The following is a 13438-nucleotide window of genomic DNA, read 5'->3' as shown; positions in this document are numbered from 1 at the left end:
ACAGTCATAGAGGAGGGGAATAAGGGGAAAATGGGAGGGAGGGAAGAATGGGAGGATACAAGGGATGGGATAATCAATGAGATGTAACAAGAATAAATTAATTAAAAAAATTTTAAAAAGAAATGCTCAAAGTCTTTAGTCATCAGAGAAACACAAATCAAAACGTCTCTGAGATTCCATCTTATATCCATCAGAATGGCTAAGATCAAAACTTCAAGTGACACCACATGCTGGCAAGGATGGGGAGAAAGGGGAACACTCTTTCATTGTTGGTGGGAATGCAAACTTGTACAACCGCTTTGGAAATCTATCTGGCACTATCTCAGAAAACTGGGAATAGGGATTCCTCAAGACCCAGCTTTGCCACCCCTTGGAATATACCCAGAAGATGCTCCACCACACAACAAGGGCATATGTTCAACCATGTTCCTAGCGACCTTATTTATAATAGCCAGAACTTGGAAAAAAACTAAATGTCTCTCAGTCGAAGAATGGATAAAGAAACTGTGGTACATTTACACTATGGAATACTACTCAGCTATTAAAAAGAAGGAAATCCTGAAACTTGTTGAAAATTTGTTGGAACAAGAAACATTCATACTGAGTGAGAGTGAGTTAATCCAGAAGCAGAAAAACTCACATGGTATATGCTCACTTATAATTGGGCACTAGCCCAAGAGGCATGTCACATGAAAGTCTTCACTTACCAGGATATTGGGATAGATGTGAGAACATACTATTGGGACTTTAGATGAGAGAAATAATAATAATAATAGAGGGATCCAGAGGGTCCTAGAAACCTATAAGAAGAACATCATGATGGGCGGATCTGGGCCCAGGAGTTCTGCTCAAGCTACTGCATCAATCAAGGACAATACATGCAGTAAACATTGAACCTCTTCTCAGATGTAGCCAATGGACAGGACATTCTCTACAGTTGAGTGGAGAGCAGGGACTGACTCTGACATGAACTCTGGTCCCCCATATATGACATTTCTCCTTGGCGGGGAGACTTGGTGGCATTCAGAGAAAAGATAAGCAAGCTACCAAGATGATACTTGATAGGCTGTGATCATATATTAGGGGAGGGGTTCCCCTCAGTCACAGACATAGAGAAGGGGAATAGAGTAAAAGTAGGAGGGAGGGAGAAGTGAGAGGATACAAGAAATGGGATAACAATTTAAATGTAATCTGAATAAATTAATTAAATAAATTTTAAAAGAGCTCAAAGCAAAGTTTAAGCATTTGGTCTTTATTAGTTTATAAAATGGGTTTATGAAATTAGCTCAAGATTCATAAAATGCCATTCAATCTTGTGTTCTAGACCATGTTTAAAACACACTTTTAAAAATATAACTCCATAAAATTTCCCTATAAAAAAGAAAGTTAATTATGGTAAAATAAAAATGGGAAAATTGTGAACTCATGGAGAAATGAACACACAACTGTTCAATTTTCTGAGATTTCTGTAAGTAAGATTGCCTGATTAATTGCATTTACCCTAAATATTATTTGAGCACAGACACTCTATGACTGCTGTAGGGAACCAGCATCTGTAAAACTGTTGCTTCTGAGAATATGCCATGGGAAACTACAAGGTAAATAAGGACAGTTAAAGAACATGGTAGCCTCTGGACATTGAAAATGCTTTCCAGACCCAATTAACAAAGCAAATAAATTTTTAAACGAACTAAATGAAATTACTATGAAAAAGAACCATAGGTATTTGAAGACGTGCAGAGGAATTCAAATCTTTCTCAGCCTTAGAAAGCCATAAGAAATTTGTAATATTTACAACACATTTTGGAACCTTGATTTATATTCTGTCCTATTTGTGTGTATTAGAAACACTTTCTCTGTGAAATTAAATATTGAACATATAGAGAATAATCTAAATCTTACAAATGCACCTTAAAATTATCCAAATACAATTCTAGACTATGTTAAAATTTATTAGGTATGAGAGATGCTCAGTAAAAAAAAATTAGATGAATCAATATTTGTAGAAAATGGAAGAAAATGATTAAATCTAATGTCTGACCTTTGAGTTAAGAAAAACAATATACTCAGTTTGGATCAAAAAAGTGAAGTATAGAAATGGGGTTATAAATGATCATTCTATAATGCCAACAAAAATTCTCTGAAAGACTTTTATCCCAAAACAATTGCTATGATCTGAAATGCCAAAAAATTAGAATAATTTCTGACCTTTCAAAAATAATAAGAATATAGAATGTGTTTACATAAATTTTGTATTTTCTGCCTTCTAAAAGCATGCTTGCAGACCTCCAGCTATGCCTAGAGATATAGCAAAATGAAACCATCCTCAAGTCTAGTTTAGACTATAATGAGCTAAATTTATCTAAGGTACATGAATCTGACAGTGAGGAAACATTAGAACACAGTGTGAATCTTCATTCTTTGTTCATCTGTTTCTTGCTTTATTCAAAAGACTTGTTTGGAGACATAGATATCAGCACATTGTTAAGTGTTTCAGGCAAATCTTGATTGAGCATTAGACAAAGATGAAAGAGAGCTAGAGAATATGAAAGAAAGAAAGAATGAATGAATGAATTTTTAAAGTTAGGCTAACAATTCTCAGAAGTACATAGCAAGGAATAACTGCCAAGGAACTGTGGAAGACTGACAGACATTATTTAAGACATCTGAGAAGCCCTTCTCTTCTTTCTTATTCCCAGATATTTCCTCTCTCTCTTCATGTTTACTACGCTGATGTTTTAAGAAATGTTTATGAGATAGTCTATACATTTTCAGAGGTAGATAGGTGACATAGATAGATATCAATAGAGTTGTTGAAGGTTTTACCTGGACCCTTTCTGCTGTGGTCTACAGGCCACATTTAGTCTTCTCCACTTTCAAAATAGAATCTTTTCAACTTTCAGGAAAAATGCTGCAATTATTCTGTGATACAATGTTATAAAGTTAGAGATCTCTTCTCTTTTTTCACACCCTCACCAACATTTGTTATTTGTTTTCCTGGCAGTGGCCATTCTGCCTGGGGTAAGATGGAACATCAAAGTAGTTTTAATTTGTATTCATCTCTGACTAGAAATGTTGAATGGTTTAAAAAATTATTTGTCAGCCTTTTGTATTTCTTACTTTAAAATGAAAGAACCTTTAGCTACTGTGGGTGAGAGTACAAATTAAGTAATATACAGAAGAAACCAAGTTGAATTCTCTCAAGAAAATGAAAATAGAAATACCATAAAATGTACCTATTTCACCTGTAGTCACATATTCAAAATACTATATATTTTGCTGACTATGATTTGCCTCATGCTTTGGCAGTGGTGTGGTTTTTTTCCAACTGCAGGCATTTTATATACATGTGTGATGTTTGGAATTTGGGGAACTTTTCCAAGGATATGTAAATACTAGGATTCTGAGAATCAGGGTTGTTGCTGTTGGCAAGTTGGTTGATGGATGCTGTTGGCTGTTGTTAGCTGTGGTTTGTCAAGTAGTCTTGCACAAAGAATCAAGGCAAAGAAATTAGATACCCTGACAGCTAATGTCAAACTTGCCCCCAAGGAACTAGATGCCTCTAATCTATCCTTTTTTTCTCCTTACTGGTCTATTGATTTAAAAATGGTGGAGAAGGGTGAAAGAAATGAAAAGGAGGCCACTAAGAGGTTAATGTGGCTACACAAACCCACTTGCTCCACTCACTTGTCAGACAGTTGCCTTCTCCACTTTTCTTCCCTCGACTCTAACACAGACTCTTTCCATATCAAGAAGGAAAATCAATGTATCTTTCAAGAAGTTGAGGACTAAAAACCACAATCTTCCATGCTTTGCATAAAGCAGGCACTGAGGTTACCATCAAAAAAGAACATGATCTAGCTGCCAAACCTAAAAGACATAGTGTCTAGGAAGCAGAATGAAACATGGTGCAAATTGAAGTCTTGCTTTCATATTTCCAAAAACAGAACTGCAGGATTCTGCAATACATTTGGACCACCAGTTTCTCTTCTGATTTAGGCAACCCAGATAGCTAGACTTCATCTAACTCCATCAGTAAGGCAATTACAAGTAATTAAACATATCAAATTATAGATGATGGAAGTGCATTTCCAATATGCAACCTCAAGTCTGACTGCCCAATTTCCATGGTCTGAAAGCCACTTAACTAATGTAAAAGAAGATAGCACTTCCAAGGATCCCATAACTTTTAACAGGAGCAAGTACTTCAATCTGTCTCAAGACCTCAGAACCATATAAGTATATTTTATACATGCAACATTAAAGATGCAAAAGGAATCTGAACAGAACATGATTCTGCTATAATAAAACTTACATGGTAATGAAATGTTAAATAAACAAGTAAAATAAACACATTAATTGAGAATTGTTCCTAAGAATAACAGATGCTGTGAAAAAAAAGAAAATACAGTGATACATGAATGAGCTGTGGTATGGTATAAGTAAATGGTATGTGGATAGCTAGTGATCTATAAATTTCCATCCTCTCTTATTTAAAAATAAGTGTTGTTCGGAATTGAAATATTGTAAGACAAAGAGGAATACGGAGTTTGATGTAAGATTTTGTCTCTTAGATATGTCAAAATCTATACCTATGAAGTCTTATCAACATGGCTACCTACTTATGCCCTGAACAAGAATGACACTAGTAGACATGCTAACATAGAAACAGGAGGCCTCAACTCTAGACAAAAAAAACTATAGGCATAAATGCTTATAGAAGGAAGAAATAGTCTTCCCTGTAAAAATAAAAGTTTTATTCTCCTGGCTTACTTGTTGACTGGGAGGCTTGCTACCACCTTCTGCTGGATTAGGCCTAGCCCAGGAAGCTTCTAGACTCCCTACAACCTAACTTAGGCCTAGAATGTTTTCAGCCTCTGAGACTTACTGCTTAATAAGCTCACCCTTACTTGTTCTTTCTGAGCTCTGGGCTGGCTGGTTCAATTCAGCTGCTCTAGTTCAAACTCATCTCCCATCTGACTTATTTAATCTGACTTCTCTCTCAGCCTGGAATTGTTCTCCTTGGCCTCAACCTAACTCAGAAATCTGCTCTACTCTTCCGGCTTCTTCTCATTTTCTGTCCTGTTCCACCTTCACCCAAGTTTTCTCCCTCTCTCCTCTCCTCTCCTCTCCTCTCCTCTTCTCTCTCTCTCTCTCTCTCTCTCTCTCTCTCTCTCTCTCTCTCTCTCTCTCTCTCTCTCTCTCTCTCTCTCTCTCTCTCTCTCCCCCCAACCCAATCTTTCTATTACTTTCGTGGTAAAACTTCCTCCTCTCTCTGAAAACTTACTCTAAGAGTAGCTTCCATTTCCTCTCTTTTCTCCTGAGAATTGGGTATATCCTATTCTCTCAAATCTCCTCTGATTCATCGCCTTTTCTTTTTTCTTTTCTTTTCTTTTTTTTTTTTTTTTTAGACAAACTTCATAAGCTTTATTGGAGGAGGGGCGGAGGAGGAGGCTCCAGTGTCGGACAGGACAGGCTGCACTATGAAGCTTGAGGCTGGGATGAAGGGGGCTTGACGGGAGCATCCACGCCCCGGGGTGAAGACCAAGGGCGTCAGTCTCAGAAGCGACCGTGCCGGTGGTCTGGGGAACGCCGTCGGTTCCTTTCTCAGGGACGGTGGCCTGTATGGGACCTTGGGGGTGACCTATGCCTGGGTCCTCGTCCATAGAGCTGCCGGCGCAAGTTCCGGGATATGGGCCGTAGGTGCATGAAGTTGCAGAAGCCGCCTCGGGTGCATTCCTCCATCTCATACTGGCGGCAGCACGACTCCCGGAAGTCGGTGACGGGGGACAACTCGGCATGCACAGCCTGCCCGTTGAACCAGCGGTTATTGTGCTCGGCCACGGCCCTCTCGGCATCCTCCTCCCGCCGGAACTTGACATAGACATTGCCCACGAGGTGGTCGCCAAGGTTGTCGCACACATTCATCTCTTCAATCTCTCCATACTTCTCCTGCAGTTCTGTGAAAACCTCCTCAAAGAAGTTATCATAGTGTTCTTGCACCTCCACGTCGCTCACGTGACAGTGTGATCCATCTGCGGTTTGGGCTGTGTTCTGTGGATTCCGGTACAAGTTGAGCAGGACTATGATCTGGCTGAAAGTCGGTTTGTTGTGAAGTCGGGAGCACCGGTCCCCGTGCCGGCAGGCCCCAATCTTAAAGTAAAAAGAGCAGTTAACCTTGTCCTTCTCAGTCCCGAATATCGAAGCTAAATATTCAGCCATTTTTTTTTTCTCATCACCTTTTCTGCCACTCAAATAAACATCACTTTTGAACATGGTTGTTTCATTCTACAAAATAAATTTGCTTTCATTTGGGATTAATGGTTTCCACCATCATGTGTGGACCTAAAGTTTTCTTTACCTGATACTTGCTTTATACGTGCCTGGCCTTGAACTCCAATCTGTTTTGCTCTGTCTTCTGAATTAAAGGCAAATGTTTATTCCATCTGGATAACACAGACTCAGAAGATCTTTGGATGTGATCTCTTGCCAGTCAGATCACATAGACCTACAAAGTCTTTGCATATAATCCCTTGTCAGAACATCCGTGCTCTGAATTAACATTCTTTTACACTTCTGCAGGGAAGAGCCCTCCAATTGGGTATCCAATAACAAATGCTCTGCCCTGAAAACATGCATACAAGTAACAGGTTGTATTTATATACTTAGAAATGGTTTACATATATTAAATAATTAAGAAAAGTTGCCATTAATTTGAAATACAGCAGAGAGGTCTTATGGAAGAATTTGAAGGGGGAAGAGAAGGGTATCGTTTTTAAATTACCAGTATTATTAGTACGCCTGGCTAGTGATCAATCAAGACACAGACACTTGCTGTATTTTAAAATAGCCTTAGTTAATCTGGGGCAGGGCAGACATTAATCCTCTAAATTACTTCCCATAGTGGGGCAGGCATGGAATCGCTGCCTCAATCCCATGCCACATGCTTCCAATAACTTCTGTCAAGCTACCTCCCATCCATAACCCCAAATCTTGTTAATGTTTTTCATCTGGGCCAGATTCTCCATCCACACCAGCCAAGTGCTTCTCCTCCATCCAATCCATGGTGGCCTTGTCTTCTCCTCGTGACCCTCTACTCCCCATTGTGGTCTTTCTTCTTCTCCCCAGGATTCCTCTCCTCTCCTCTAAGCCCCACCTATCTCCTTTGCCCTGCCCAGGTGGGATGGCCTTTTATTAATTAGGATCAAAATACATCAGACCTTCCCCCAACAGAAGAGAGAAATGATGTAATAATAATCTCAAAACAATTATTTCTAAAAACAATTAAGAAAAGAGTTGTAGGTGCCAATTGCTATCAAACTCATTACATTTTCTAGCCTCTATTGTAGCACAGGTGTCTCAACAATGAAACAGGCAAGGAAACATTGTACAATGCTCTGGATTCTAGGCTCTAAATTATTGGACACATTTTGTCTTTAGTTTTTCCACTTTCCATGGGCTAGAACCTGAATGTCATGGCAATTTAGCATTAGTTATTCACTTGATTATGAGATTCAGTTATTTAACAGATGACAAAATTAGAATTCTGTATGTTTGGGTGATTTTTATGAAGTAGAATTTTAATATAATTTAGATGTGTTATATTATTACTACCATGTGAGAAAACACATCATGAATTTTTTGTAACTAGCAATCTAGCCTTCTTTTAACCAGTAAATAGCAGATTGAGGCATGGGGAGTAGAAATTAGATCGAAAAGAGCTGTGACAAAGTTTAAACTTTAGGCAAGGACCAGAATATGATGAAAACAGAGGTCCCTAAGGGAAGTAGCAGCTTACATAAACCAAAAGGTCAAAAGAAAACATGTTATAAATGCTTAGATGAACTGAAATTGGTGTGGTGAGGATGGGGGTGGATGGAAAGGAATTGGCCAGGCACCAAAATAGCATATAATACTGAAATGTTGAGCCATTTATTCACATAGCATATATAGTTTTGGCGTTTTTGTCTAGTTTGGGAATTAAGATGCTTTAGTTGTGTTTGTGCTGGCATCATCCTGAGTGATATACCTGACTCTACCCCAAAGAAGAATCATGGATTTCTGTAGTTTTGTTTTAACAAGTGTTGAGAATTGTCCCTTTGTTTTGTCATTCGAGTAACATTCACTGACCTACACACTGTGCTCTGTACGTGCCTGAGGTTTCAAAAAAAAAACCTCAAACATGTGTAGAATGACAGAGGAAGGGAGGCTTTCTTAAAAACAAAAAACAAAAAACAAAAAACCTTGCCTTCTGGCTATGTTTTAAGCAAACTTCATATATGCTAGAAAACTCTTTTAAAGGTCCTAGGACCCTTAAAGAATGATGGGCAAAGACCAGGATACAAAGGAGAATGAGAAACATTGAACACATAACATTCCCAAGGAGAGAGAGAGAGAGAGCTAATTGGACCAACAAGAAGTTAAATCAGTGATGTCAGAGGTTAAGAAAAATGTATTCCACAAGACTCATCAAGTTCAACCTAATGTTTGGCTGTGAGTCTCAGCATTTATTTCTATCTGCTGCGGCTGGGTGGAGCACCTCAGAGGACAGTTATGCTCATCTCTTGTCTGAAAGCATAGCATAATATTAATAGTGTCCAGGGTTGGCTCTCACCAATGGGGTGGGTCTCAGGTTAGGACAGTCATAGATTGGCTATTCTCTCTATCTCTACTTGATCTTCAACCCTGTATTTCATGTAGGTACAGTAAATTTGGGGTCATAGGTTTTGTGGATGGGTTGGTGTTCCCTGTCTTCCACTAGAAGTCCTATCTAGCTAGAAGGTAGTATTTTCAGTCTCCATGACCCCTGCTACTAGGAGGCTTAGCTAGAGTCCCTCTCATATTTTCCCATGAGCGTATCCTGTCACAGGTCTCCAGGTTGATGCAGAGATGTCCCCTCGCCTCAGTTTCTTTCTACAAGCACTCTGAGTTAAGAACTCTGTTATCCCTGACATCTGATCTCCACCCTCTTTCCCAGCCCCGTACCCAATCCCACCCAGTTCCCACACTTCATCCTCTTCCAATGTCTATTGAGAAGGGTAGAAGGATACTGAGAAGAAAAGAGTTCCACAAGAAGACCAACAGAGTCAACTGATTTAGGCTTATGAGGGCCTACAGAGACTGAATCATCAACCAATGAGCATGCATAGACTGCACCTAGGCCTCCAACACATATATAACTGATGGCTAACTTGGTTTTCATGTGAGACCCTAGCAGGTGGGGCAGGAACTGTCTGAGATATGGAATTGGTGGCCTGCTTTTTGATCACTTGCTCCGAGATGGGCTGCTTGGCCTGGCCTGAATCAAAGAAGATGTGGTTACTTCTGATGCTACTGGATGTGCCAGAGTGGGTTTGGAATGCAAAGGTCTCCCTTTTTGGAAGAGAAGGTGAGGGAGGAAAGGGGAAAGAGAGTAGAAGGGTGAAACCTGCAGGAGAGGAGGAAGGGGATACATTTGGGATGTAAAAGGGATAAATAATTTGTAAGAAAGAAAGAAAGAAAGAAAACAGGAAAGAAGGAAAAGGGAGATAGAAAGAAAGGAAGATAGAGAAAAGTGTATACCTAAGGTTACATTTAGTTTCTCTCCTTGGAGGCATTAACAGAGAATTCTCAGGGTGGAAGAAGCAGAAACACCAAACAAGAACACTGAACTGAGAGGGCTTCCCAAATAGACACCTATTCATCATTATCTTAAGTGAAACAAAAGAAAATAAATATTTGTTAATAAAGTCCTGTCCCCATTCTTCCCTGTAAGACTCCAGTATTTTTTGACAATGACTTCTTCATATATAGAGTCAGAAAATAATGTCTTTTTCATAGTTAGGGATTTCTGACAGGATCTGAGTTGTGTTGGTGTGACCAGTGATGGTTTATTTCAGGTTTAGGGAATGTGATGTCCTGATCTTTGCTTTTGGTTTGACAAACAGATGTGCCAAGTTGCTCCTCTAGTGAAAAATCCTTCAGAATGTACCCATACCTGTCAGGATTTAGAATTCCAGAATATGGTTTAGGGGACCTGTTGTGCTAGCTTTCCACTCCTATCTCCCCATATTTCAACATTGTCACGCATGTTCTTCAAATCTGGTGACCCTCATTTTATTTTTGTGTTTGTGTTACTCTGACAAAAAAAATTAAATAAAATTATAGAAGATGGTTTATTTCGTCTCACAGTTGTAGATTACAGTACATCATTATAAGGATTTCAAGGCAGGAATTTCAAAGAGGGAGTCACATCACATTTTTGTAAATAGACATAAGAAACAACACATGTATACTCACATGTTCATTTCCTATGTTCAGTTCTACTTCTCATTTTAAGGCAGTTCAGGAACCCTTGCTAGGGAATGGTGCTACTCATAGTGGGCACATCAATTAAATCAAAATAATTCCTCCATTGATATACCTCCAAGCAAATTCAATATAGATAATCCCTCATCAACACGCTTTCAGGGGTTTCTAGGCTGTGTTGAAATGACAGTTAAAGGTAGTCATCCATCATACTGGTCTGTGGGGATAAAAGAAAGCCCTGAGTGTGTGAAGTTCTGAGTGAGTGTGTTTGTTACATGAGCCAGCCAGGTCAAGGATCCTAGCCTCAGACAAATGGAGAAACAGCAAAGCATTCTCACCAAAATGAGATTTGTAGGAATGGAAAAGCCTACACTTCTCATCCATGTGTGGATGCTGATAGTGAGTGCAGAAAATGTCCAGCATACCTTTCTCTCCTAGGATATTTATGGACTGAAGACTGCTCTGCCAGATAGACTGCTCCTATTGAGATTTGCTAAATCTCTCTCCTTTATTTGACTTTATATTATAAGCCCCAACTCTTCTTTATATGGATGAGATCACCTCCTCTCTGTTCATCTGTATACAATAACATTGCCTCTATGTTCAACTCTATATAATAAACATTCTGAGCTTAGAGGGCAGAGAAGCTGTGCTTTCCCCACAGGAGAGCCTAAAATACCTTACCCAGATTTTCTGTGTTTCTTTTTCTTTTTTTCTTTCTTTCTTTTTTCTTTTTTCTTTCTTTATTTTTTTTTCATTCCCTTTAACTTCAATCAGGTCACGTCTCTGGAGTCATACTGACACAAAATTGCTCATAAGTAACTGCTTAGAAGTTCTCAAATGGGGGCTATCCTCTCCTCTCTTCCCTTCATCTTTGATTGTCCCAGTAAATTCTCCCTCTCTTCCTATTCTTCAGTTCCATCCTCTCTGTTCTCTAAGAAGCATTCCTTAGCCTTCCCAGTTCTGAGGGGGTATCCTGTTGTACTCATGTGACACTCTATGCTGTTCCCATTGTGACCCATTTATTTGATTTCCACTACTATGCAAGCAAAGTTGTGTCACATGTTAGTGTCTTAGTGTTCTATTACCATGTCCAAGGCAACTCTTATAAAAAGAAAGCATTTAATTGAGGCTTGCTTACAGTTTAAGAGGTTTAGTCCACTATCTTCATGGTGAGAATCATTGCAGGACAAAAGTAGAAATGGCTCTGGAGAAGTAACTAAGATCTAAATCCTGATTCATTGACTGAGAAAATAGCCTGTTCTTGGAATAGGCTTTTGAAACTTCAAAGCCCATCCCCAGTGACATGAAGTGGAAGTTTTTATTTCCTATGAAGACTCAGTTGTATCACATGAATGTGTTTTTGTTTCAGTCCTAATTCTAGGAACTGGGAGTGTTTTGCCACTACTGAATACAGACTCATGGTCTTTGACTCATGGCAAGGCACATGATGTTTTTCTGGAAGCTGTCTCGTGTGAAGGACATGTTTTTTTCCAGCTGTATGTTTCCTTGTATGGTCTCTGAGAAGGGATAAATAAAACCCACGTACAGTGAGACAACAGTTTTGCATCTCCATGCTTTGTAACAGTTCACATCACTTTACTCGTCTTTGTTTTTCTACACTTCACTTCACAGAGAGAAACGCTCCACAGAAATTCTTGTGCCACTCCACCTTAGTCTTGCTGCTTGTGCTGACTCATGCTGATTCAGTTTTGCTGTTTCTGTTGATCATTTCACTGCTACTGATTTAGGTTGCTCTTTGGTGTTGGCTATTTGACTGAACTGCTGGTATCATGACAATGAAGAGTGGAATTACCCCCAAGGAATTACATCTAAAAAGGTCCACAACCTCCTTTTCCTTCTAACCTTCTTTCTCCCCTACCTTTGGTAGTAGGTTGAAAATGGGGAAGAAGTGTTCAAGAACCCTAAATAAAACAGGTTTTTGAAAAATCTAAAGCTACAGTGATACAATTCCTCCAACAAGGCCATACTTCCTACTACTTTCAATAATGCCACTCCTTTGTGACTAGGCATTCAAATCTATGAGCCTATGGGGACATTCTTTTTTTTTCTTTTTCTTCATTTTTTTATTAATTTATTCTTGTTACATCTCAATGGTTATCCCATCCCTTGTATCCTCCCATTCTTCCCTCCCTCCCATTTTCCCCTTACTCCCCTCCCCTATGACTTCCTCCCCCTTCATATTCTCATAGGGTATCAAGTCTCTTCTTGTTATCCTGCTGTCCTTCTTCTGAGTGCCACCAGGTCTCCCCCTCCAGGGGGCAAGGACAAATATGAGGCACCAGAGTATGTGTGGAAGTCATGGGGCATGTCCCATGAAAGTCTTCACTTACCAGGAAACTGGGACAGAAGGGAGGACATCCTATGGGGACATTCTTATTCAAACCACCACAGTTGGTGTCTAACACAATATTTGTTATATTTCAAGCAGCCAAGAGATGTGTGTTTAAAGAGTATGTTTGGCTTCTAAAAAAGATCAATAAAAAGCCTTTTTTCCCCTATCAAATAAGGTTTCTAAGTTCCAAATGCTATTTGTTGATACAACGCATTACTGTGGCTCCTGAGAAATTCTCACTTCATTTTTTGCTTCTTTTTAAGAAGTTTTAAAAATATTTTTGTGTATACATTTATATTATCACACACATAAAATAAACTATAGACAGCAAGAGGAATTATGTTAATGTTACATTCATAGGTTTTGGCTATTTGTATTTGGCAACCTTGAGGAAAATGTATTTCCTATTTTTGGTGAGTCTAAAATTCTGAATGTAAATCAATAACTATCATATCTCATCTCTATCAACTTAAAACATCTATCTAGATCTAAAACCACCTTAACCACTAAACAACTAAGCTTAATTGTAAAACTAAACTGTCTGGCCTTCAACCCCATCAGAGATGTGAGAAAAAAGAAAATAAATTACCTGAGTAAACAGGAAGTGCAGGTTATCAGCTTCCAAAGTGGAAAAAAATGACAAAGACAGTTTGCTACCTAAGCAGTCATCCAAAACTCTATAACGTTGGAGCATCATCTTCAGCCTTCTAGCCCAGTATACCTGACAGACATATTTGTGAGGCAAAACTACTGAGGACTTGCTACAATTGAAGAAGAATACAAGGTTTACCTCCA

General features: G+C 39.0%; 1 protein-coding gene and 1 pseudogene across 2 annotated transcripts in view; one reads left to right on the top strand and one right to left on the bottom strand.

The window, feature by feature from the left end:
- Positions 1–13438, top strand: part of LOC311590627 (methyl-CpG-binding domain protein 4-like) — a 202964-nt pseudogene that overhangs the window by 165103 nt on the left and 24423 nt on the right. The gene's annotated exons all lie outside the window — the stretch shown is intronic.
- On the bottom strand, positions 5400–6225 carry LOC311589975 (splicing factor U2AF 26 kDa subunit-like). Its single transcript, XM_084768756.1, has one exon. It carries the CDS (start codon positions 6220–6222, stop codon positions 5608–5610), a length of 615 nt encoding a protein of 204 aa, XP_084624882.1. The 5' UTR covers positions 6223–6225; the 3' UTR covers positions 5400–5607.

This window comes from Acomys minous (assembly GCF_964271855.1).
Source record: "Acomys minous genome assembly, chromosome: 19".
Classification (NCBI taxonomy): Eukaryota; Metazoa; Chordata; class Mammalia; order Rodentia; family Muridae; genus Acomys; species Acomys minous.
The sequence above is the reverse complement of the archived record's forward strand: the minus strand, read 5'-3'. Positions and strand labels throughout refer to the sequence as shown.

Excerpts from the sequence above, each read along its gene's own strand:
- LOC311589975 (XM_084768756.1), bottom strand. The coding sequence starts at position 6,222 with ATGGCTGAATATTTAGCTTCGATATTCGGGACTGAGAAGGACAAGGTT.